The sequence below is a fragment of the Eutrigla gurnardus genome, assembly GCF_963514095.1.
Source record: "Eutrigla gurnardus genome assembly, chromosome: 17".
In the NCBI taxonomy this organism is placed as follows: domain Eukaryota; kingdom Metazoa; phylum Chordata; class Actinopteri; order Perciformes; family Triglidae; genus Eutrigla; species Eutrigla gurnardus.
Window position 1 is genome coordinate 19,899,491 of NC_139928.1, and position 26,965 is coordinate 19,926,455.

The 26,965-nt window shown below is 41.9% G+C and overlaps 2 protein-coding genes across 8 annotated transcripts; both read left to right on the top strand.

The window, feature by feature from the left end:
* Positions 1–182: 182 nt before the first annotated feature.
* On the top strand, positions 183–24,644 carry LOC311027859 (class I histocompatibility antigen, F10 alpha chain-like). Of its 5 annotated transcripts, none has more exons than XM_084032036.1 (8): positions 183–356; positions 1,222–1,488; positions 6,602–6,880; positions 7,282–7,575; positions 7,880–7,984; positions 8,912–8,965; positions 9,056–9,095; positions 9,214–10,058. In XM_084032036.1, exons 1-8 carry the CDS (start codon positions 299–301, stop codon positions 9,221–9,223), a joined length of 1,107 nt encoding a protein of 368 aa, XP_083888162.1. In that variant the 5' UTR covers positions 183–298; the 3' UTR covers positions 9,224–10,058. The 5 variants fall into 5 exon arrangements, with proteins under 5 accessions (XP_083888162.1, XP_083888161.1, XP_083888165.1 ...); XM_084032035.1 differs by lacking the exon at positions 1,222–1,488 and adding an exon at positions 5,889–6,155 and having other exon boundaries at positions 185–356; XM_084032037.1 differs by lacking the exons at positions 183–356; positions 1,222–1,488 and adding exons at positions 4,585–5,475; positions 5,889–6,155.
* LOC311027860 (class I histocompatibility antigen, F10 alpha chain-like) lies at positions 10,907–26,007 on the top strand. Of its 3 annotated transcripts, none has more exons than XM_084032041.1 (7): positions 10,907–11,049; positions 12,221–12,487; positions 23,130–23,408; positions 23,798–24,091; positions 24,396–24,503; positions 24,703–24,808; positions 24,920–26,007. In XM_084032041.1, exons 1-6 carry the CDS (start codon positions 10,992–10,994, stop codon positions 24,780–24,782), a joined length of 1,086 nt encoding a protein of 361 aa, XP_083888167.1. In that variant the 5' UTR covers positions 10,907–10,991; the 3' UTR covers positions 24,783–24,808; positions 24,920–26,007. The 3 variants fall into 3 exon arrangements, with proteins under 3 accessions (XP_083888167.1, XP_083888168.1, XP_083888166.1); XM_084032042.1 differs by having other exon boundaries at positions 10,930–11,049; positions 11,829–12,487; XM_084032040.1 differs by lacking the exons at positions 10,907–11,049; positions 12,221–12,487 and adding exons at positions 20,526–20,700; positions 21,566–21,832.
* The last annotated feature ends 958 nt before the right edge of the window (positions 26,008–26,965 follow it).

Here is a 26,965-nt window from a genome sequence, read left to right on the forward strand (position 1 = left end):
GCGGACAGCGTTGAGAAACCAGAATAAAGGCTCTCCAGCGTCCTCTCACGCAGGCTGAAATAACATCGCTCCACTTTAACTTTCGTTATTAACCTCAGTGGCTCAGTCTTACCCGGCTATTAGTGACGTCGGTGCTCAGCTAAAATCCCCATTGGCTCAGACGGAGGGTGAAGTCAGCGCTCCTCCTGGTCTCAGCCTCACTTCAGCCCGGATAGAGCAGCAGCTCGGACGTCATCACTTTGCCTCCACAATAATAACAAGTGAAGAGTTGAAGACAGCTTGAGAAGGACAGGTGACGATGGAGACGTGGACTGTGCTTCTTCTCCTGGCCGTCGGCCTCCACAGCGCGGCCGCAGGTGAGTCCACACTTTAGTTGTTGGCTTTTAAGTTGCTCGCTTGGAACAGAAGAACTGCGTCATGTCTTTAAGCCCTGTTTATATGAGCCGACGCTTCTTTCGGTCGTCTTTGGTGTTCAGCTCCAGGACTTCCTCCAAGTTCGGGATGAAATGTGTCTCCACACTGAAACACTCGTCTGTTTGAATGTAGTACGTCACTACTGAGTTGGTTTGGTCAGATCTGAAGCTGTTTAGTAGAACGTCACTCACAAATCATCCGTATTAGCACATATTATCATATGACATATAGATCATATCAGAGTGTATAAATATTGTGTGATAAGTAAGAAGAAATCCAGGTGAAGAAATGACAAAGTTTGAGGTAATTCATGAGCAGCGTCTCCATTACATAGTTTGTCCTCCAGAGGGAGCTATTTCATGTTTAAACAACAGCAGCTAATGAATCTGTATGAAGTCTGTTCATGTTATGTGTTTATATTAAAAATGCTATCGGCTGATGTAGAACAAATATTAATATATCAGAATATTCTGGAATATAAAGCTGAGAGGATTTGGTTTCACACAACATGTTGTTTAACAACGATGTTGAGATTTAACTTCAGTTTACAGAAATCAAGATTTATGAAAGTGAGGGACAAACGGTCAGATTTGGTTTCTTGGTTCTTTCTGTATTTAAAAAAATAACTTTTATACTCAAACATCTGAAATCCACAAACACTCTGATTTTTGTGTTTGTTGAGTACAGCAGATATTATCAACGTGTATTGAATGTAGTTCTTCTGGATTGTTTGTGCAGGAAAACAACATTGTTCAGTGATTTGTTGAAGATAAAAACTGAGATCATGACGTTCATCTTGTGTTGCAGAGATTCACTCTCTGAAGTATTTCTTCACGTCGTCCTCTGGAGTCCCAAACTTCCCAGAGTTTGTGACTGTTGGGTTGGTTGATGACATTGAGATGGCTCACTATGACAGCAACACCATGAAAGCAGAACCCAAACAGGACTGGATGAGCAGAATCACAGAAGAGGATCCTCAGTACTGGCAGAGGGAGACTGAGAACTTTGTTGGTGTTCAGCAGGTCTTCAAAGCCAACATTGAAACTGCAAAGCAGCGCTTCAACCAAACTGGAGGTTTGTTTATGTTTGACTTTATTCTGACAACATTTGGTTTATACTTTCATCCTGTATTTTAATAAACACACACACACAGTCAGACAGGAACATGACTGAGACTACTGGATGCTGCTGGACTACACTGGTTCAGTGTTGCTGTCCATCCCATAATAAGCTCCAGAGGTCTACTGACCTGAGAGCAGGTCCAGTGAGCGTCCCACAGCGAGCTGCTTCACAACAAGTGTGCTGCAGCAGCAGCTTGTTTCAGGACACACAGCTGATGGAGGAACATGAGCGGCTGCTTTCTGAACGGACCAGCAGGACTGGAAACGGGACCCGGGCTGCTTCTGCTGGTCCACATACCAGACCAGGCTCAGCAGGTTTCCATGAAGCGGGCTGACTGGACCTCATGGTCCACGTCTCCTTCAGATCTCAGCGTGTCCATCCCATCAGATATATGACTCCCAAATATATGCTAGAAGGACAGCTTAGATTCACTGTCCGTGCCCCAGTGTGTCTGTGCCATAATACACATTTATATAACGCTGGAAGAAGGAATCCACCAGTTGATCAGCTGTTGATCCTCAGAGGAAGTCTTTATTTCATAAATATGTCAAACATTTTCTACTTCCACTTTCTCTAATATGAGAAATGTATGCGTTTCTCTGTTTTATATCATTTTATATTAAATACTGTTCAGTGTTGTTCAGACAAAAGATTTGAAGATTTCACCTTTAACCTCTCAGAACTTTTTTCTGAATAAAAGAACAACAATTGTGACAGACTCAATAATCAGAAGAATAATGAGCCACAAATATGGAGGATATTACAGAGTATTTAGTGTATTTATGCCACAATAAACAATTAATCGACTGGTTGATCAAAAGATAATCGGATTCAAGTCTTTTATTATGAAAAACCGTCAAACATTTTCTAGTTCCACTCTCTCAAATATGAGAATGTTTATTGATTGATTGATTGATTGATTTATCTTTATGGATTATCAGAAAAAGAAAATAGGATCACATGTCAAAGTGAAAACACGTATTTCCATCGTGATCCAAAGATGTTAGAAGACAAAGTAAACACAAAGAAGACATTCAACATAAAAACTACATAAAAAGTTAAAATATATTTCATCACCTGTTAGAGAAATAGAAAAACATCTCCAACACAAACGAGGAAAAATAACATCATCATCAATCAATCCATAATCCATAAAAACTCTCTCTCTCTCTCTCTCTCTCTCTCTCTCTCTCTCTCTCTCTCTCTCTCTCTCTCTCTCTCTCTCTCTCAGGTGTCCACATTTTCCAGTGGATGGTTGGCTGTGAATGGGATGATAAGACTGATAAGGTTAATGAGGTTAAAGGTTTTTTTCAATATGGTTATGATGGAGAAGACTTCATAGCGTTTGACCTGAAGACAGAGACATGGATCGCTCCAAAACAACAGGCTCTCCTCACCAAACACAAGTGGGATGTTAATAAAGGTCTGACAGAACAGACAAAACACTACATCACCCAGCTTTGTCCTGATTGGCTGAAGAAGTATTTGAAGTTCGGGAGCAGCTCTCTGCTGAGAAAAGGTAGAATCACATGACCTGATGTGGTTTCATGGACACCATGTTCATGTTCCTTCTTTTGTTTCTAACCGACAGTAACATTACACACATGTCACCAACACACACACACACACACACACACACACCTTCATCCCTCTGCCTCCTGTCTGTCTCAGTCCCTGTCTCTCTGTCTCTGTCTCACCCTCTGTCCTACCTTCCTCATCGATGTCTCTCCTCTTCATCAGTCTCATCATCTCTTCTGTCTCTTCTTTTCTCACTTATCTTCACATCACAGTTATTTTCATTGAATACATACAAACATAAATGGTGTATGTGTCACTAAGGCATTTCAGATCCATCAGACATGATCATTAATACACAGCAGATCATAATAATAAGGATGAAGAACCTCTAACCCGTCTCTCTCTCCTCAGACCTTCCCTCAGTGTCCTTCCTCCAGAAGACTCCCTCCTCTCCAATCAGCTGCCACGCTACAGGTTTCTACCCTCAAAGAGCCGAACTGTTCTGGAGGAGAGATGGAGAGGATCTCCATGAGGACGTGGACCTCGGAGAGATCCTCCCCAACCACGATGGAACCTTCCAGATGAGTGCCGACCTGAAACTCTCAGTGGCAGCTGAAGACCGGAGCAGGTACGAGTGTGTGTTTCAGCTCTCTGGTGTGAAGAAGGACATCGTCAACACACTGGACGTCATCAGGAGCAACAAAGGTGAGACTGAGACCAGACGTGATGAGAAACATTATTAGAAACATAATAATCAAACCACAGTTCAGAGGTCGTAGGCGCCGTATTGAATGAACTACTGGTCAGTTTTAGAGGATGAGTAGAATGATTTAATAACTGGATGAATGTATGTATCTGTCAGGAGATCAGTCAGGATCACGTTTTCAAAAGGACCAACAAACACACTGAATACAGGATTGTGGTCCGGTTGACAAATGGAGGTTCTTCTCCTGGAACCTGCTTCATCTGTTCAGGTTGTGACTATTTCCTCTTGTTTTGTGCTCAACAGAGAAGCCCACTGACATGACCACCGTCATCATCGTCATCGCTGCAGTCGTACTTCTTGCTCTCGTCCTCGCTGGGATTGGATTCATGGTTTACAAAAAGAGGAACTGTAAGACCCAAACGGAGACGTTGTCTCATCTCTTCTTGAGTTCAGGCTTTGAGTTGGTGACTTTATCCAGCAAACTTCAACTTCAACTCTTTTTGTTGTTCTCCAGATCCACTCCTTCCATCATGACCTTTCACAGTAAAAGCCCTGGACATGTCATATCCACAGGAAGGATTTCACATGTTCATGTTTTTTGTTGCAGCCGATTGTCATCAGTGTCCTGACAACAACTCTGAACCTGAAACTGTGGAACTGAAGGACAATCCTGAACCCAGACCCTAAAGGACCAACTCAGCACCCTGCACACCGTGAGTATCTTCACATGGAACATGGACTCTTAGAAATGCTGACGTGACTGAACCGTGGACACTTGAGGTCTAAATGATTCTGTAAATATGGTTTCCTCTTTGTCTCTTTAGGTTTATGGATAAATATTGGACTTGATCAAGGAGCGGTGCCGCCAGCTTCTCCTCCGTAAACTGGGAACTCATCGCTTCTTCATCGTTCACGTCATGAACCGTTGAATCAGGGTCGGGAATCTAGTGGTAGATGCTCATCCATTGGAATACAAAGAAAACAAGCTGTCGGCTTTCCTGGTGAGATCAATATCGGGGACACAAATGTAAATTTTCCAGTTGTGTAAATAGTTTGTATATTTCTTGAAAACTAAAGTTTGTTTTTACGATGATCGACGTCTTGGGGTTTTTCTTTGTGTGTCTGGAATATGATGATGTGTCAAACAGCCTGTTTTCTCCAAACGGTGAATGATTGATGCAACAATTCGTCGTCCCGTCGCTGCAATAAGAACGCCTTTCTAGCTTCTTGTTAGTCGTTCGTACGCCACGCCGTCTGCACTGCAACGTAAACACATCTGCATGAAGAAGCAGCGTCGTGAACAAGTGAGGACGTTTAGAACGTGAGTCTGCCGGTGGAGGGTCAAACAAACACACGACTTGCACCAAGGAGACCGGTGTCCCGGAGCGTTGCTGCTTTCTTTTAAAAGCTCGGAGTTTCACGACGGACTATTTCTGCCCATAAGGGTTCATTTCCTACTAACAACCTCTTCTCTTTGCTTCCACCTAGTTACTCGTGACGCACAGCCAATGTAGAATTTTCTATTGGTCGGTTGAAGTAGCTCCATATCACGGACGAGACGGTCGAGGCTGTGTCGCAGAGAGACAACAAGGGGAAACAGCGAGGCGAAATTCAAGTAAATGTTCATCAAAGTGTTCTCTTCTCCAAATCTCGTCCTAAGAAGAAAATGAGGGCGGTCATGGTGTTGCTGTTGATCTGCCACAAAGCAGCAGCAGGTAAGAATCAGGCGACTAAACAACCATAACTGAAGAACTGCGTAGACTAACGTCGCGTTAAAGCGAAACTAATCACCGTCATTTTATAGGCCTTGTGTTTCTTTAGTACGCCTAAATGAGACATTCATTTAGTCATAAGTAGGCAATATCTTGTACTCCTTTAACTTATTTAATTTATTTAGATATATTCACACAGGGAACAGGGTTTCTGGAGCGTTGTTTTGGAGAGTTGTGTAGCAGATAGACAGACAGACTGCCGACCGACACCATTTCGAAGTTAGATTCTTTAAACATGCACGTTTTATATGTGCGTTTGCGCTGATACCGATATATCTGCGATAACTCTTTGTCCATGGGGAATTCATTATTATTATTTTTTTATTTAAAAAAAATATTTTTATTGTCTGTTGCAGAGATTCACTCTCTGAAGTATTTCTACACGGCGTCCTCTGGAGTCCCAAACTTCCCAGAGTATGTGTCTGTTGGGTTGGTTGATGACGTTGAGATAACTCACTATGACAGCAACACCATGAGAGCAGAACCCAAACAGGACTGGATGAACAGAATCACAGAAGATGATCCTCAGTACTGGCAGAGGGAGACTGAGATCAATGTGGGTAACCAGCAGGTCAACAAAAACAACGTTAAAGTTGTAAAGCAGCGCTTCAACCAAACTGGAGGTTTGTTTATGTTTCACTTCATTCTGACAACATTTGGTTGATACTTTAATCCTGTATTTTAATAAACACACAATATACACCTCAATGTTTCTATACTGCACTAAATAATAATGTGTCTCACTCTGTATCAACTGTTATTTATTTGTTTATTTCGGGCTTGTCAATTAAATCACATTAATTAATTAAATTAAGACTACATCGACAAAGAAAGAAAATGTACAAATCATGAAAGCAAACAATATAAACAATATTTTATATATAAAACATAGCAAGCATAATAATTATTACACATCAATTAACTGTTAATTGGCTGTAAGTGACTTTCATGGAGCCAATCACAGCAGCAGGTGTAGCTCCTCTGTTGTTGTCTGTGGATCAGTGTGTCTCCATGGAAACAATCTCTCTCTCTCTCTCTCTCTCTCTCTCTCTCTCTCTCTCTCTCTCAGGTGCCCACATTTTCCAGTGGATGTACGGCTGTGAATGGGATGATGAGACTAATGATGTTAAAGGTTATAATCAATATGGTTATGATGGAGAAGACTTCATAGTGTTTGACCTGAAGACAGAGACATGGATCGCTCCAAAACAACAGGCTCTCCCCTCCAAACAAAAGCTGGATCATAATAAAGCTCAGACAGAACAGACAAAACACTACTTCACCCAGATTTGTCCTGATTGGCTGAAGAAGTATTTGAAGTACGGGAGCAGCTCTCTGCTGAGAAAAGGTAGAATCACATGACCTGACATAGTTAATTGGACGCAATAATTTTATAGATATGTTTGTTTGTTTGTTGATGGAAAGGAAAGGTGAGTTGCTCACAACGTCTGAAATAGTTGTTTGAAAAAGAGAATTGTTTAGTAACATTTTCATCATAATGATGGAAAATATAACTATGGCCTCTGATAATGGGCATCTTTCTTACTTTGATAACTTTGATTTTGGTCAGTTTGTGTTACGTTGCAGAGGAAGCAGAACAGGATTATTTTTGTCTCCTTGTCTCGCTATATAATACTCAGAAGACAGAATGACATAGAACAGTGTGTTACAGGAGATATTTGTTAAACCGCAGTACTATATAAATACAATGGTAGCAATAATCAAAACTCTCTCTCTCTCTCTCCTCAGACCTTCCCTCAGTGTCCTTCCTCCAGAAGACTCCCTCCTCTCCAATCAGCTGCCACGCTACAGGTTTCTACCCTCAAAGAGCCGAACTGTTCTGGAGGAGAGATGGAGAGGATCTCCATGAGGACGTGGACCTCGGAGAGATCCTCCCCAACCACGATGGAACCTTCCAGATGAGTGCCGACCTGAAACTCTCAGTGGCAGCTGAAGACCGGAGCAGGTACGAGTGTGTGTTTCAGCTCTCTGGTGTGAAGAAGGACATCGTCAACACACTGGACGTCATCAGGAGCAACGAAGGTGAGACTGAGACCAGAAGTGATGAGAAACATTATTAGAAACATAATAATCAAACCACAGTTCAGAGGTCGTAGGCGCCGTATTGAATGAACTACTGGTCAGTTTTAGAGGATGAGTAGAATGATTTAATAACTGGATGAATGTATGTATCTGTCAGGAGATCAGTCAGGATCACGTTTTCAAAAGGACCAACAAACACACTGAATACAGGATTGTGGTCCGGTTGACAAATGGAGGTTCTTCTCCTGGAACCTGCTTCATCTGTTCAGGTTGTGACTATTTCCTCTTGTTTTGTGCTCAACAGAGAAGCCCACTGACATGACCACCGTCATCATCGTCATCGCTGCAGTTGTACTTCTTGCTCTCGTCCTCGCTGCGATTGGATTCGTGGTTCACAAAAAGAAGAACAGTAAGACCCAAACGGAGACGTTGTCTCATCTCTTCTTGATTTCAGGCTTTGAGTTGGTGACTTTATCCAGCAAACTTCAACAACAAGCGCTATAAGGCCACGACTAGAAGACACAAACTCATATTCAAGTTCAACATTCATTATTATTTTTATTGTCAGATTCAGGTTTCATCAGATTTGCTCCTATTTTTCATGTATTGTGTTTAATCCCAGTTTTTCTTTCAGACAAATACCCGCATACTTGTTAGTAAATCTTGTTTAATTATATTTAACATTTTTGTTGCGTTGATTTTCAAAAGTGGCTTTCACTGAGTGCTAAAGTTGGTCAAGGTTTAATTCCTGCTGAAAACAAAATGTGAAGCGACCAGCAGCATGGGGTGCAAGGCTCAGAGAAACAGCGCCCTCTGCTGGTGCTGCTGTAGTCACCATGTCGTCTGGTCTCTCACGTACTTAACAAAGTCTGCGTTTATGCTGATGAGCCAACAAAATCCATTCAAGTTGTTACTAGATAAGAGTTGGTGCAATTCAAACTTTAAATAATAATAACATTTAAAAGTAATAATCACTTGAAAAGCAGTCGCTCCCTATATTTTAAATTTTCATTCCAACTGCATGGAAGGATGAATGAGTTCATACGCTGATTATGACAATTTAACACAAATATCTGACGGGACAAAATGATGAATGTGACATTTTTTACATTTTCTAACTGAAATGAAGCGGTGAAGGAGGATTCTCTTATTTGTGTACTTTATTGCTTACAAATGATGTACATTGTACAGTGAATAGGTAAAGTAGGCTAGTATGATGCTGCAGATATACTGTGAATGTGTATATATATGTGAGTAGTAACACTATAGACTAGAGAATGTCATGACAGTCACCCAGGATTGGCCTGGTGTTGATTTATTTTGTTCTGTTTTTTAGATGAGAAGACCCCGTCTGAGACTTCATCTACAGGATCGTTGCTAAGCCGATCAGGTCCATATCCATCTGTCTGTCCGTACAAAATGCTTCTTTATCTGATTTTGTCCTTTACTTGACTATTGTTTTGTATTTTGGTCTCTTCAGACTCGGAGAGTTCAAGCAGCAACACACCGTTGGATAAAAGGTAACTAATGTGTGACGTCTGTACTATCCCAGTGGTTTCACACCTTCCATTCCTGATACCTTATTGCCATATTATTACGTTTTGCACTGTTTATTTTTAATGCTTGTGTATTTGACAGATGTGAGTGACTGCAGGAAGAGGAGGGTGAACTTCAGTCCATAACTTCAGACTCTGTTATGTACAAAGTTTGACACAGTCTGAAATCTAATATAAACAAAAGAGCCGGATCACCGACAAAACCGGTTGAATGTCCCCTAAATTCACGTGGCCAAAACATTAACGTTGCCAAACGCAACAAGGCTTTAAAAGGAGCAATAATCAATATTTGCAAATTAAAAATGTATCATATGACGATGCGTAATTTGAAAGGCGCCTTGTCCGAGGATTATCGATGATGTCGGTGATCTCGTCGTAGATACTCATTGATTGGAATACGACATTTCAAAATTAGGTTGGTATATATTTTATATAACCTTAAGTATGATTTGGATTTTTGCTTTTTGTTTTAGCTTACAAAATGTCATTTTTTTGGTGTGTGTGTTCATCTATAAATAATACAGCCTAGCTGAACTGTAATACTTATAAATACTTTTTAATGCTGTTGGGCTTTTCACAAATGTAAATTCACATGTCGACACACATCCATGAACGTGCATTCACATTTTCATATCTACACTCCGGCAGTTTGATGGTATCAACGAGAGATAACAGATATTAGAGTTTTTCTCTCCGTTGTTGGATCAGTGTTGCCGACCCCAACACACACACACACAAACACACACACACACACATTTTCCAGTTGTATAAATATTGCTTCAATATTTCTTGAAAACTAACGTTTGTTTTTACGGTGAGCGACGTCTTAGAGGTTTTTCTTCGTGGAATATGAGGATGTGTTTGACTTTGTTCGGTAACCTTGAGTGTTTAGAAAGGCGCCCATAAATAAAATGATTTATTATTATTTGTTCACATGAGATCGGGTTGTTTCATAATATCTCTTTTGATGTGTTTTTGAAATATATTTATATTTTTTATATATTAATATTTATGATCGGGGGTCCTTAAAGGCTTCTGGGCTGTTTGGAGCTTCTCAGCACACTGATGGTGAAAATGAAATGAGATGTTTCTGAAAGTATGTCCTGCTGGTGTTTTGGGACAGCGGACGTCTGCTCTCTTAGTTTGGTAGAAACTGAGCAGCGACGCTCAGAATCACTTCTGGTGTTGCATCAAGTAGATGATTGTACAACTAAGTTGCTCAATTTCATTGCTTTTCTACTTTGTTTTGTTTTTTTGTCAATAAATTGTCTGATATTCCAAAATTCTGTCTTTTTGTGATTCCATATATGCTTAGAGATCTTGTGATCTTCAGTTTATTGACAAGAAGGATATTGATTATTGGCATCTTTATGATGACTCCAGTTTATTGACAAGAAGGATATTGATTATTGGCATCTTTAATGATGACTTCAGTCGTGAGCAGACACTACTGCAGAATGTGTGAGCTGCAGCTGACAGTGACCTCTGACCTCCCGCTGCATTCATACATTTCTGCACATTACATTGCATTAGCCTGCAGATGATCACAGCAGAGCTGATCAGCAGGAGGTTAAATGCTCCTTTCAGGTGCGGACAGCCATGAGAAACCAGAATAAAGGGTCTCCAGCGTCCTCTCACGCAGGCTGAAATAACATCGCTCCACTTTAACTTTCGTTATTAACCTCAGTGGCTCAGTCTTACCCGGCTATTAGTGACGTCGGTGCTCAGCTAAAATCCCATTGGCTCAGATTGAGGGTGAAGTCAGCGCGCCACTACTGCCAGACTCAGGACCGTCATCACTTTGCCTCCACAATAATAACAAGTGAAGAGTTGAAGACAGCTTGAGAAGGACAGGTGACGATGGAGACGTGGACTGTGCTTCTTCTCCTGGCCGTCGGCCTCCACAGCGCGGCCGCAGGTGAGTCCACACTTTAGTTGTTGGCTTTTAAGTTGCTCGCTTGTAACAGAAGAACTGCGTCATGTCTTTAAGCCCTGTTTATATGAGCCGACGCTCATGTATAAATATTGTGTGATAAGTAAGAAGAAATCCAGGTGAAGAAATGACAAAGTTTGAGGTAATTCATGAGCAGCGTCTCCATTACATAGTTTGTCCTCCAGAGGGAGCTATTTCATGTTTAAACAACAGCAGCTAATGAATCTGTATGAAGTCTGTTCATGTTATGTGTTTATATTAAAAATGCTATCGGCTGATGTAGAACAAATATTAATAGATCAGAATATTCTGGAATATAAAGCTGAGAGGATTTGGTTTCACACAACATGTTGTTTAACAACGATGTTGAGATTTAACTTCAGTTTACAGAAATCAAGATTTATGAAAGTGAGGGACAAACGGTCAGATTTGGTTTCTTGGTTCTTTCTGTATTTAAAAAATATCACTTTTATACTCAAACATCTGAAATCCACAAACACTCTGACGACAACATCAAACAAAATAAAACCTATTACTGGAATATGAAAAATAACAAACAGCAATAGAAGAGAGAGAGAAGCTGCTGTTTTAGCAGAAATTCATTATTTCAAACCTGAGAAGAAGAAATGTAAGTTTGATCAAAGTTTAAAGTATAAAATATAGACCATAAGGGAGTTGTATAATAATATGGAAGATGTTTGAATCTGTTGAATCTAGAAAATCAAAGATCATTTTATATTTCAGTGGGAGGTTTGTGATTTCAGACTTGAAACTAATGTGATGATGAGGAGTGTAAACTACTAACGATGCTTCCTGAAGAAGAAACCACTCCACCAACTGGAAACTAAACTGGACTTTCACTTCACATGGAGATGAAATCAAATGAACAACGCCTCTTTCTACAAACTGCTTTCTGTCAACCAAAGTCAGGAACACAACTGACCTAAATATGAGACTCCTTCACTATTTCATATCAGAATAAACACAGTTTTCAAGACAAAAGCACCAGAAACATGTTTGTGTTTGTTGAGTACAGCAGATATTATCAACGTGTATTGAATGTAGTTCTGTTGGATTGTGTGTGCAGGAAAACAACATTGTTCAGTGATTTGTTGAAGATAAAAACTGAGATCATGACGTTCATCTTGTGTTGCAGAGATTCACTCTCTGAAGTATTTCTACACGTCGTCCTCTGGAGTCCCAAACTTCCCAGAGTTTGTGACTGTTGGGTTGGTTGATGACATTGAGATAACTCACTATGACAGCAACACCAGGAGAGAAGAACCCAAACAGGACTGGATGAGCAGAATCACAGAAGATGATCCTCAGTACTGGCAGAGGGAGACTGAGAACTTTGTTGGTGTTCAGCAGGTCTTCAAAGCCAACATTGAAACTGCAAAGCAGCGCTTCAACCAAACTGGAGGTTTGTTTATGTTTGACTTTATTCTGACAACATTTGGTTTATACTTTCATCCTGTATTTTAATAAACACACACACAGTCAGACAGGAACATGACTGAGACTACTGGATGCTGCTGGACTACACTGGTTCACAAATATATGATAGAAGGACAGCTTAGATTCACTGTCCGTGCCCCAGTGTGTCTGTGCCATAATACACATTTATGTTGGGGTTGTAGCAGGAGCAGATTTGGTTATCAACAGTTAATTATTAATATCAATACGATTATCGGTATTAATAATTATATTTAATATGTTATCATGATATAATCATGAATATACGGGGCACCACCCTGGGATCAGGGAAAAGATAACCTAAAACTGTATTCAGTCTCAATATTAAGGTTTTATACTCACATGCCAATCATCGTGATCATTGGCATAGAAGCATAAAAACAATCTAACAATTAAAAAGGTGTGAAATTCAAGCACTAGCCTTCACAACCTGCTGTTATCCATTGACATATACACAACAAGCACAAGAGACCGCTAGTTATAATATAATAAGATTGATTAAAACCAGTAATAATGATCACAATCAATAACACTGCAATTAACAAAGCCGTATTACCTAACTACCTAACACACAAAACTAAGCTAAACAGAAGGAGAGACACACGTGGAGTGTGTGTGTGTGTGTGTGCGTGTGTGTGTGTGTGTGTGTGTGTGTGTGTGCGTGCGTGTGCGTGTGTGTGCGTGTGTGTCGAGAGAGAGAGAGAGAGAGAGGGAGAGATGGCTATGTGCGGCCACCAGATGGAGCTATTCCTCACAGCGTTCAGAGGCGGAGCCACTGACGTCAGGTGGAGTAGCGAGAGAGAGAGAGAGAGAGAGAGAGAGAGAGTGAGAGATGGCCGGATGCAGCCACCAGATGTAGCTATGTCCTCAGCGTCTGCCGGGAGCAGCTGGCGTAGGACACGTGTTTGCGGCGTAGATGTGTGTGTGTGGGTTAGCGGGACACAAACAAAAAGAGAGAGAATGCGCGAGCGATATTCTGAGGCTCAGAAGGCGTGCCGCTATCACACGGGCGCGCGTGAATGAACTGGCGTTTATTCCGCGAGACCGGTCTTTTAACTGATAGTAGAGGCTTTCTGAGCTCGCGAATATGGCGGAGGTTATAAACACTGTTACAGAAATCAACCCAGCGGCGTGGGTACACGATCAGCATTCAAATACAGCCGTACATGAACAAACGGACTCGGCGGTCCGCAATCAGAACTTAAAACACATTAACAAGAATTACAAGCATGTCCTACACTATCGAATCTCTGCTTCTGCCCAGACAAATAGCCTCTTACTTTTGTCGATGTGAGATGCGTCGATGTGAGGGTTCCGTCCGTGCGGTGATGGCGTTCCTTGACGCAGACAACGGATGGCAGTTCGTGGGCGCTCGTTCAGCGCCGGATCTAATTTAGTTGAAGAAAACCGTTAGTAATTCTTCCTTCTGCAGGGAACGATGAACAATCGCGGGGCTCAGCGATTTAGTCAGCTGATTTCAGACAGAGACGGGTCGAGTTATCCGTTCTGCTGGCAGCTGGGACAAAGAAAGTTTTTCTTCTTACCGCGGGGAACGGGAGAGTCGCGGTGTTGCGGCGGTCTCCTCGGTATCCAAAATGATAAACAACAGTCTGTTGCCTGTCCAGCGAGTTTGGGGGAAAGACTGCGGCCTAGGACAAAGGAAAACGCTGCAGACGTAATGTTCACCTCCTGTGTAACGCGAGTTACGTGGAGAGAGCGTTCCTCTGGCGACGCCTGATTATATAGCTTAGGCCGCTCCAGGGGACCCCCCGGGGTTCCCTGAAGATTGTCAGCCAATAGGGCACCAGTTGTGTGCATTTCTCACCTGGGTGAGATGTGAAGCTAAAATGGCGGTGTAGTTTTTAATCCCCTTTGTCCCTTTGTTCTGGCCGCATGTGTAGGCTTTTGTAGGCCGCATTGTGTAGTCCTAACGGTTAGGTCCCCAACAGTCCCCCTTTTGGTCTGAAGGTTGAGGTGTGGGACGCAACCTTCGGAGCAACATAAGGGCCGAACCGTCCATGTATTCCTTGAAACACGTGGGAGTCCAAACAGTCTGTGTATTCCATGGAAAAGAGGTTAAACAGTCATTCAGGTTAAAGTCCATAACTTGATGGAGGCATTGTCTGGGCAGAGATTGAGGCAAAGTCTGGGCAGAGATTGAGGCAAAGTCTGGGCAGAGACTTCTAACTAACTAACCTATATTAAACATCACTAAGGCACAATTTATACAAACATCAGCATTATCATTTCATTCGGGAAATTTCAAACAGGACCCATTCCTACTATGAAAAACAGAACGAAGACTGAAGGAAAGCGAGGAAAAGGAAAGGGGTTGGTGGTTGCTAGGCTTACTCCGGGAGGAGGTTGGAGTTAGCCTGTGGGATGTGTGTGGTATCTCTCCAAAACCTAACATTTAGTATGGCTTTAGCCTATGCGTATCCTGTTTCCCTATGATAGATAGATTGAGGCTGAATCTTATGCCCAGGTTCCTGGGGTCTACTGAGATCGGGATTGCATTGCCAAGACTATAAACCAAACGCACTTATGAAGGTTGCACCACAGTTGTAATAGCGGATTGGAGGATTTTCGTGACCAGGCATCTTAGGCATGTAAGGTGTTATTGAGCAGGCTGGAGTGTAAGTTGACAATGGCTACGATTCCCTGAGGGGTGTTGCCTAAGTTCTACAGTTGTTGTCACTGTGAGAAGGGTTTGATGTTTAGGTGTTAGTGCATGCGGTTACCCTGCTGTGGCCATGGTGAGTCTTCTCCTGGGTGAGAAGGAGACTGCCTCCCCCTTTCGGGTGCGGCAACTGCGATCTCTAAGAGGTGTGACAGGTTTGTAGGGCTTGATCTGATTCGCATGAACCCACTCGTGTCTGGCTGGGTGCCTTGGTTGTGAGACCCTGATGCGGTAAGCCACTGGTGATAGCTTACCAACGATCTCGAAGGTCCGATTCCTCATGAGGATGTCGTCCACGTAGATGAGGTTGCCGCGTGCAGCCGCGTCACTCATTGCCTTGTGGAGGAAGATGTTGAACTCGGCTGGGGAGTTCGAATACCCAAAAGGGCAGCGGTTCCAGGTATACTGGCGGTTCCCAAAGGAGAAGGCAAGCTTATATTGGTCTGTTGGTTCAACTTTCATTGTCCAGAAACCATTAGCGATGTCTACCGTTGAGAAGAAGCGGTCTCCCTTGACCTTAGCTAGCTCCTGATCCAGGTGAATCATGGGCCAGCGGGAGAGAGGAACCTGTTTGTTCAGTGGCCGGTAGTCGATGGTGAGATCAGTGGAGGTTCTAGACCAATTTTACTGAGGGGGCCTGGCTGGGGCCAGAGTTTTTGTCAGAGGGGCACATTCAACCCGGGGCGTATTATTAGTTCCGCCTTTTGCGTCGGCGTAAAAGGCGGAACTGATTAATACTGTATTATTCTTCGTTCGGAGGGGGGGCCACAGGGGGGTCCAGACTCAGTGTTACAGGGGCCCTGGCCCCTGCTGGCCCCCCCCCCAGAACCGCCACTGGGTGAGATGCCATTTCCCAGTGGGTGTCAAGACCGGCCAGATTGGAGAATTATATGTTGAGTTGCATTCCCGGATGATTTGCTTCTCCAGCAATTTATCCAGGATGTCTCGGATAGACTCGCATGCGGCTAACGGGATCCTGTACTGCCGTACGAAGGTCAGTGGCGCATTCGGATCAGTGGGGATGCGGACCGTGTGAAGTTGGGTCTCCCCACAGTCCTGCGAGTCTCGGGAGAAGATCGGCTGGAAGTCGTGGAACAACTTCTGTAGCGCGTCTCTCTGGTCCTCGGTAGTGAAGGACATGCTTGTCATTCTTGTTAATGTGTTTTAAGTTCTGATTGTGATCATTATTACTGATTTTAATAAATCTTATTATATTATAACTAGCGGTCTCTTGTGCTTGTTGTGTATATGTCACTGGATAACAGCAGGTTGTGAAGGCTAGTGCTTGAATTTCACACCTTTTTAATTGTTAGATTGTTTTTATGCTTCTATGCCAATGATCACGATGATTGGCATGTGAGTATAAAACCTTTATATTGAGACTGAATACAGTTTTAGGTTATCTTTTCCCTGATCCCAGGGTGGTGCCCCGTATATTCATGATTATATCATGATAACATATTAAATATAATTATTAATACTGATAATCATATTGATATTAATAATTAACTGTTGATAACCAAATCTGCTCCTGCTACAACCCCAATATATAATATTATAAAATATATAATATCTCTCTCTCTCTCTCTCTCTCTCTCTCTCTCTCTCTCTCTCTCTCTCTCTCTCTCTCTCTCTCTCTCTCTCTCTCTCAGGTGTCCACATTGTCCAGATCATGTACGGCTGTGAATGGGATGATGAGACTAATAAAGTTAATGGTTTTCATCAAGAGGGTTTTGATGGAGAAGACTTCATAGTGTTTGACCTGAAGACAGAGACATGGATCGCTGCAAAACAACAGGCTCTCCTCACCAAACACAAGTGGGATCTTAATAAAGCTCGGATAGAACAGAGAAAACACTACCTCACCCAGATTTGTCCTGATTGGCTGAAGAAGTATTTGAAGTTCGGGAGCAGCTCTCTGCTGAGAAAAGGTAGAATCACATGACCTGATGTGGTTTCATGGACACCATGTTCATGTTCCTTCTTTTGTTTCTAACCGACAGTAACATTACACACACACACACACACACACACACACACACACACACACACACACACCTTCATCCCTCTGCCTCCTGTCTGTCTCAGTCCCTGTCTCTCTGTCTCTGTCTCACCCTCTGTCCTACCTTCCTCATCGATGTCTCTCCTCTTCATCAGTCTCATTATCTCTTCTGTCTCTTCTTTTCTCACTTATCTTCACATCACAGTTATTTACATTGAATACATACAAACATAAATGGTGTATGTGTCACTAAGGCATTTCAGATCCATCAGACATGATCATTAATACACAGCAGATCATAATAATAAGGATAAAGAACCTCTAACCCGTCTCTCTCTCCTCAGAGCTTCCCTCAGTGTCCTTCCTCCAGAAGACTCCCTCCTCTCCAATCAGCTGCCACGCTACAGGTTTCTACCCTCAAAGAGCCGAACTGTTCTGGAGGAGAGATGGAGAGGATCTCCATGAGGACGTGGACCTCGGAGAGATCCTCCCCAACCACGATGGAACCTTCCAGATGAGTGCCGACCTGAAACTCTCAGTGGCAGCTGAAGACCGGAGCAGGTACGAGTGTGTGTTTCAGCTCTCTGGTGTGAAGAAGGACATCGTCAACACACTGGACGTCATCAGGAGCAACAAAGGTGAGACTGAGACCAGAAGTGATGAGAAACATTATTAGAAACATAATAATCAAACCACAGTTCAGAGGTCGTAGGCGCCGTATTGAATGAACTACTGGTCAGTTTTAGAGGATGAGTAGAATGATTTAATAACTGGATGAATGTATGTATCTGTCAGGAGATCAGTCAGGATCACGTTTTCAAAAGGACCAACAAACACACTGAATACAGGATTGTGGTCCGGTTGACAAATGGAGGTTCTTCTCCTGGAACCTGCTTCATCTGTTCAGGTTGTGACTATTTCCTCTTGTTTTGTGCTCAACAGAGAAGCCCACTGACATGACCACCGTCATCATCGTCATCGCTGCAGTCGTACTTCTTGCTCTCGTCCTCGCTGGGATTGGATTCGTGGTTCACAAAAAGAGGAACTGTAAGACCAAAACGGAGACGTTGTCTCATCTCTTCTTGAGTTCAGGCTTTGAGTTGGTGACACAAGTCAAATATATAGTCAAATGAAAATATAGTAAGCGCAAAGCCGGGCTAATTTCGATAAGCCTCGCTACCTTTAGCGAGAGTTGCGTTCCATCAACGTGACTTGAGGCACTCTCCGCTAAGTAACCATGGGAATTTATCCGACCAAACTAGCCTGCTCCGGGGCAGGCTAACCATCAGGCTTACTTTAGCGGGGGTTTCAGAGAAGTCCGTCTGTCGGAAACAACTGTACCAGCAGAAGGTTCCGCCAAGCCTAGTCCTCGTGATTTCGTCACGTGAAAGACCAAAAATTACCAGAATTACATATATGAAGTACAAACAGACTATATTTTCATCAAGCGTCTAAAAATACATGCTTGCAATTAAAAAAATATATGAATAAATCGTTTATTTTGTTTAAGAATGACTGGCCATATCATTATCTCAATCCCTCAGTTGGGTGAGTGGTGATGCACCTGCCCTCGATTGTGAACATCGTAGGTTCACATCCCGGCAAGGACATCTTATGTGTGTTTTTTTTTTTTTTGCTTGTATAATTGTCTGTAGATCAGAGAATTAGACCAACATTTTACCTTAACTATGATAAATATGTCATACAATTTCCCCAGAACCCAAATATAACTTGCAAAAACATGATAGACATAAAGATGTTATTATTAATAGCATGTTATAGATCCCAATGACAAAGGCATTGCTGCATGCAATTGTCAGCCACATAAATTCCTTTCAGGTGAGTTCATTAATAAGTTCATTGAATTGTTGAGATAAATGTGTTGGTCAATGTAGATGCATTTACTAGGCCTCTCTAAAAGAGAGAGAGAGAGAGAGAGAGAGAGAGAGAGAGAGAGAGAGAGAGAGAGAGAGAGAGAGAGAGAGAGAGAGAGAGAGTAACACAGACAACGTTAACCTGGCTTGAATTAGCCTCAACAAGGCGCGGCTGAAATGCGTTAATGGAATGGGTTTAGCCGCAAGTGGAAGTTGGCGTTAGTTCTAACCAGGCTTAACCAGGTAAGCGCCGCTTTAATTAGCGAGTTTGGTGGAATACCCCAATGATATTCCAAAATGCTGTCTTTTTGTGATTCCATATATGCTTACAGATCTTGTGATCTTCAGTTTATTGATATGAAGGATATTGATTATTGGCATATGTATGCTAACTGAAGCGACAGGAAGTAAAGAAGGACAACACAAGACAGAAGGACTACAAAATAAAACAGGAAACCAACAAGAGACAGAAACTACAAAACAGATCCGTCACATTCAGTCGTGGTCAACTGTTAGTCTATTGATATGGAGGATATTGATTATTGGCATCTCTATGATGACTTCAGTTTATTGATAAGAAGGATATTGATTATTGGCATCTCTATGATGACTTCAGTTTATTGTTATGAAGGATATTGATTATTGGCATCTCTATGATGACTTCATTCGTGGTCGATCATTACTTTGTGGTTCATTGAGAGAAGGAAAGTCAGGAGAAAACCTCACGTGGTTTCTCAGGAGCTCAAAGGCGGATACATGAAACGTCCACAGGGGGGCGCTGTCACGCTGCTGACTTCTCTGTGAAGATAAACTCTGGTATTGATCAGCTGTGATGAACTCAGGTATTGATCAGCAGTGAGCAGGAGGAGCTTTTGTTTGAAACTCAATATCATGAACAATATAAACACACTGTCTGGATAAAAGATGGGGCCCATATTGATTTGTTGATGATTAATAATTTAGTAATAGTATATAATACTGTATTCATCATATATAATACTGTGATAACAATTAATAACACGCATAATACATTCATTAACATAAATGACATGGCATTAATGCTAAATAATATAGTATGAATCATGAATGACACTGTCCCAGTTAAAGAAGTGAGAACAAAGGAGGAGTTTCCTTGTGAAACGGAATTCTCTCCTCTTTTCTAAAGTGCTTCAACAACAACTAGTGAGGCTGAAACAGAGTCCAGACGCTGGTCTTTGATCAGCAGGAGGTTAAATGCTCCTTTCAGGTGCGGACAGCGTTGAGAAACCAGAATAAAGGCTCTCCAGCGTCCTCTCACGCAGGCTGAAATAACATCGCTCCACTTTAACTTTCGTTATTAACCTCAGTGGCTCAGTCTTACCCGGCTATTAGTGACGTCGGTGCTCAGCTAAAATCCCCATTGGCTCAGACGGAGGGTGAAGTCAGCGCTCCTCCTGGTCTCAGCCTCACTTCAGCCCGGATAGAGCAGCAGCTCGGACGTCATCACTTTGCCTCCACAATAATAACAAGTGAAGAGTTGAAGACAGCTTGAGAAGGACAGGTGACGATGGAGACGTGGACTGTGCTTCTTCTCCTGGCCGTCGGCCTCCACAGCGCGGCCGCAGGTGAGTCCACACTTTAGTTGTTGGCTTTTAAGTTGCTCGCTTGTAACAGAAGAACTGCGTCATGTCTTTAAGCCCTGTTTATATGAGCCGACGCTTCTTTCGGTCGTCTTTGGTGTTCAGCTCCAGGACTTCCTCCAAGTTCGGGATGAAATGTGTCTCCACACTGAAACACTCGTCTGTTTGAATGTAGTACGTCACTACTGAGTTGGTTTGGTCAGATCTGAAGCTGTTTAGTAGAACGTCACTCACAAATCATCCGTATTAGCACATATTATCATATTACATATATATCATATCAGAGTGTATAAATATTGTGTGATAAGTAAGAAGAAATCCAGGTGAAGAAATGACAAAGTTTGAGGTAATTCATGAGCAGCGTCTCCATTACATAGTTTGTCCTCCAGAGGGAGCTATTTCATGTTTAAACAACAGCAGCTAATGAATCTGTATGAAGTCTGTTCATGTTATGTGTTTATATTAAAAATGCTATCGGCTGATGTAGAACAAATATTAATATATCAGAATATTCTGGAATATAAAGCTGAGAGGATTTGGTTTCACACAACATGTTGTTTAACAACGATGTTGAGATTTAACTTCAGTTTACAGAAATCAAGATTTATGAAAGTGAGGGACAAACGGTCAGATTTGGTTTCTTGGTTCTTTCTGTATTTAAAAAAATAACTTTTATACTCAAACATCTGAAATCCACAAACACTCTGATTTTTGTGTTTGTTGAGTACAGCAGATATTATCAACGTGTATTGAATGTAGTTCTTTTGGATTGTGTGTGCAGGAAAACAACATTGTTCAGTGATTTGTTGAAGATAAAAACTGAGATCATGACGTTCATCTTGTGTTGCAGAGATTCACTCTCTGAAGTATTTCTACACGGCGTCCTCTGGAGTCCCAAACTTCCCAGAGTTTGTGTATGTTGGGTTGGTTGATGACGTTGAGATAACTCACTATGACAGCAACACCATGAGATTCGAACCCAAACAGGACTGGATGAACAGAATCACAGAAGATGATCCTCAGTACTGGCAGAGGTACACTGAGTTCTCTGTGGGTGGCCAGCAGGTCTACATAAACAACATTGAAATCTTAAAGCAGCGCTTCAACCAAACTGGAGGTTTGTTTATGTTTGACTTTATTCTGACAACATTTGGTTTATACTTTCATCCTGTATTTTAATAAACACACACACAGTCAGACAGGAACATGACTGAGACTACTGGATGCTGCTGGACTACACTGGTTCAGTGTTGCTGTCCATCCCATAATAAGCTCCAGAGGTCTACTGACCTGAGAGCAGGTCCAGTGAGCGTCCCACAGCGAGCTGCTTCACAACAAGTGTGCTGCAGCAGCAGCTTGTTTCAGGACACACAGCTGATGGAGGAACATGAGCGGCTGCTTTCTGAACGGACCAGCAGGACTGGAAACGGGACCCGGGCTGCTTCTGCTGGTCCACATACCAGACCAGGCTCAGCAGGTTTCCATGAAGCGGGCTGACTGGACCTCATGGTCCACGTCTCCTTCAGATCTCAGCGTGTCCATCCCATCAGATATATGACTCCCAAATATATGCTAGAAGGACAGCTTAGATTCACTGTCCGTGCCCCAGTGTGTCTGTGCCATAATACACATTTATATAACGCTGGAAGAAGGAATCCACCAGTTGATCAGCTGTTGATCCTCAGAGGAAGTCTTTATTTCATAAATATGTCAAACATTTTCTACTTCCACTTTCTCTAATATGAGAAATGTTTTACATCATTTTATATTAAATACTGTTCAGTGTTGAAGATTTGAAGATTTCACCTACCTCTCAGAACTTAACAGCATCGTTCTCTATTTCTCAACATTTTTCAGTGTAAATAATTTATTGATTCATTGAAAAAAGTTTGTGACAGAATCAATAATGACAAGAATAATTAGTTTCAGCCCCAAATATGGAAGATATTACAGAGTATTTAGTGTATTTATGCCACAATAAACAATGAATCGGTTGGTTGATCAACAGATAATCAGATTCAAGTCTTTTATAAGATAAATGTCAAACATTTTCTAGTTACACTTTCTCCAATATGAGAATGTTGGTTGATTTATTGATAGATAGATTGATTGATTTGTCTTTATGGATTATCAGAAAAAGAAAATAGGATCACATGTCAAAGTGAAAACACGTATTTCCATCGTGATCCAAAGATGTTAGAAGACAAAGTAAACACAAAGAAGACATTCAACATAAAAACGACATAAAAAGTTAAAATATATTTCATCACCTGTTAGAGAAATAGAAAAACATCTCCAACACAAACGAGGAAAAATAACATCATCATCAATCAATCCATAATCCATAAAAACTCTCTCTCTCTCTCTCTCTCTCTCTCTCTCTTTCTCTCTCTCTCTCTCTCTCTCTCTCTCAGGTGTCCACATTTTCCAGTGGATGTACGGCTGTGAATGGGATGATGAGACTAATAATGGAAATGGTTTTATGCAATATGGTTATGATGGAGAAGACTTCATAGTGTTTGACCTGAAGACAGAGACATGGATCGCTCCAAAACAACAGGCTCTCCTCACCAAACACAAGTGGGATCTTAATAAAGCTCGGATAGAACAGTTTAAACACTACCTCACCCAGCTTTGTCCTGATTGGGTGAAGAAGTATTTGAAGATCGGGAGCAGCTCTCTGCTGAGAAAAGGTAGAATCACATGACCTGATGTAGTTTCATGGACACCATGTTCATGTTCCTTCTTTTGTTTCTAACCGACAGTAACATTACACACACACACACACACACACCTTCATCCCTCTGCCTCCTGTCTGTCTCAGTCCCTGTCTCTCTGTCTCTGTCTCACCCTCTGTCCTACCTTCCTCATCGATGTCTCTCCTCTTCATCAGTCTCATTATCTCTTCTGTCTCTTCTTTTCTCACTTATCTTCACATCACAGTTATTTACATTGAATACATACAAACATAAATGGTGTATGTGTCACTAAGGCATTTCAGATCCATCAGACATGATCATTAATACACAGCAGATCATAATAATAAGGATAAAGAACCTCTAACCCGTCTCTCTCTCCTCAGAGCTTCCCTCAGTGTCCTTCATCCAGAAGACTCCCTCCTCTCCAATCAGCTGCCACGCTACAGGTTTCTACCCTCAAAGAGCCGTACTGTTCTGGAGGAGAGATGGAGAGGATCTCCATGAGGACGTGGACCTCGGAGAGATCCTCCCCAACCACGATGGAACCTTCCAGATGAGTGCCGACCTGAAACTCTCAGTGGCAGCTGAAGACCGGAGCAGGTACGAGTGTGTGTTTCAGCTCTCTGGTGTGAAGAAGGACATCGTCAACACACTGGACGTCATCAGGAGCAACAAAGGTGAGACTGAGACCAGACGTGATGAGAAACATTATTAGAAACATAATAATCAAACCACAGTTCAGAGGTCGTAGGCGCCGTATTGAATGAACTACTGGTGAGTTTTAGAGGATGAGTAGAATGATTTAATAACTGGATGAATGTATGTATCTGTCAGGAGATCAGTCAGGATCACGTTTTCAAAAGGACCAACAAACACACTGAATACAGGATTGTGGTCCGGTTGACAAATGGAGGTTCTTCTCCTGGAACCTGCTTCATCTGTTCAGGTTGTGACTATTTCCTCTTGTTTTGTGCTCAACAGAGAAGCCCACTGACATGACCACCGTCATCATCGTCATCGCTGCAGTCGTACTTCTTGCTCTCGTCCTCGCTGCTGGGATTGGATTCGTGGTTTACAAAAAGAGGAACTGTAAGACCCAAACGGAGACGTTGTCTCATCTCTTCTTGAGTTCAGGCTTTGAGTTGGTGACTTTATCCAGTAAACTTCAACTTCAACTCTTTTTGTTGTTCTCCAGATCCACTCCTTCCATCATGACCTTTCACAGTAAAAGCCCTGGACATGTCATATCCACAGGAAGTATTTCACATGTTCATGTTTTTTGTTGCAGCCGATTGTCATCAGTGTCCTGACAACAACTCTGAACCTGAAACTGAGAAACTGAAGGACAATCCTGAACCCAGACCCTAAAGGACCAACTCAGCACCCTGCACACCGTGAGTATCTTCACATGGAACATGGACTCTTAGAAATGCTGACGTGACTGAACCGTGGACACTTGAGGTCTAAATGATTCTGTAAATATGGTTTCCTCTTTGTCTCTTTAGGTTTATGGATAAATATTGGACTTGATCAAGGAGCGGTGCCACCAGCTTCTCCTCCGTAAACTGGGAACTCATCGCTTCTTCATCGTTCACGTCATGAAGCGTTGAATCAGGGTCGGGAATCTAGTAGTAGATGCTCATCCATTGGAATACAAAGAAAACAAGCTGGGAAAATGAGTTAAATTAATACATTCATATTTTACAAACACAATCAAACACAAACTCTGACATTAAACTATTTGGATCATTTTGTTTCAATTTACAAAAATGTAATTTCCTCATTAAAACCAAACGAGGAGGATTTGTGTGTTCATCTCCAACAAATGCAGCAGAGATGCTCGTTAACACTTCTGCTGTCGGGCTTTCCTGGTGAAATCAATATCGGGACACAAATGTAAATTCAGTGTAATGGTTGTCTCTGTGTCGGTGATAAACTGGCCTCCAGCTCTACCCAGAATGCACTGGGGTTCACTCCCGTCTCCCTCAGTGACTCAGCAGGATGAGCTGGAGAGGAAATGGATGGATGGAGTTTGTTTATGACAACATGAAACAAACGATGATGGGTTTTATCAAAACGCCGACACACACACACACACACACACACAGAGAGAAATACACACACACACACACACACATACACACACACACACACACACACACACATGATAGACTTCAGCATTGATTCTCCAGTTGTGTAAATGTTTTGCTTGTTTATTTCTTTAAAACTAAAGATCTTGTTTTGATTCTAAGCAGCGAATAAATAATAATTTATGTCCTTGAGGGTTTTTTTCTTTCATATTATCTTTTGACGTTTTAAAACAATATTGTATTTAAATTTGAGCTGAGATCCTAAAAGGCTTTCAGGTTGCTTGAAGCTTTGAAACAAACTGGTTGACATGTTCTTCTATATGTGGTGGAGCATCTTGGGGACGTTTTCTCTCTTAGTTTGTAGAAATTGAACAGCGATGTTTAAAATCTCTTCTTGTGTTCGGGGGTCATAGAGGTGGTTTAAGTAGAATAAATGTCAAATATTGTTTCACACCGTTTGTACTTTTGTGTTGCTTTGCAATAAATTGCCCAATAATCCACAATCCTGCGTCGTGTTGTGATTCCAGTCGCTCTGATCAGCTGAATGTTCAGGATTCACTTCTGTCACAGAGACTAACTGGACGCGTCTCCGACCGAGAGATGGAAAACTAAAGAGCAGGAAGAACTCAAGTATTCCTGCAAACCTGAGATTCTTCACAGAGTTGGACTTTTTACACAACAAGAACACAAATGGCATGATTGTGTTTGTTTGTGGAGCCATTTTGCATCCCCTCCCTGTCGTCTGGTTTGTTGCTTTCTCTAAGAAGAAGAAGGTCTAACAGAACATTTCAATGTGTTTTCCTCCATGGAGGCATATTAGGTTTATTCATGTAAAAACAGAAAAAGTGATGATTCCTGTTATTTCATATTCCTTGTGTATGTGTGTGTGTATGTGTGTGCGTGTGTGTGTGTGTGTGTGTGTATGTGTGTGTGTGTGTGATCCAGCTAGTCTCCAGTCTACTGTGTCTTGCTTTGGTTTCCCTGTAGAAACCTGTTGCACTGAAATCTGCCTGGCAACTGATGACATGACAACAACCAGGAAGTTCTCCAGGCTCCTCTGAATCCGCTTCACTCGATGTACTTCTACTTTATAAAACACCACAGATACGTACTATATATCATTAACGTTGGTTTTTACTGTATTTTTATTTTAATATAATTAACTGAACAACATTCGTGACCTTCAAAGATTAACTGAAGTGCAAGAAAACAAACTTCCGATCATGAAGACAATAAACCTGGAAAACAAAACCTACGCTGCCGAGTTCTGCATGGAAACAGATGACATCACAGCCGTCCTGACAAACATGGTGTTGCTTTACCTACCTATATTACACTTTATAGTATAAATAGACTATTGTAACATAATTGAGAGTGACATGTATGTATGTTTAGAATTATGGTGTTATTAGTTGGATATACTTTAGAAATCTCACCAGACAGGTTTAGTTGTGGAAAGGA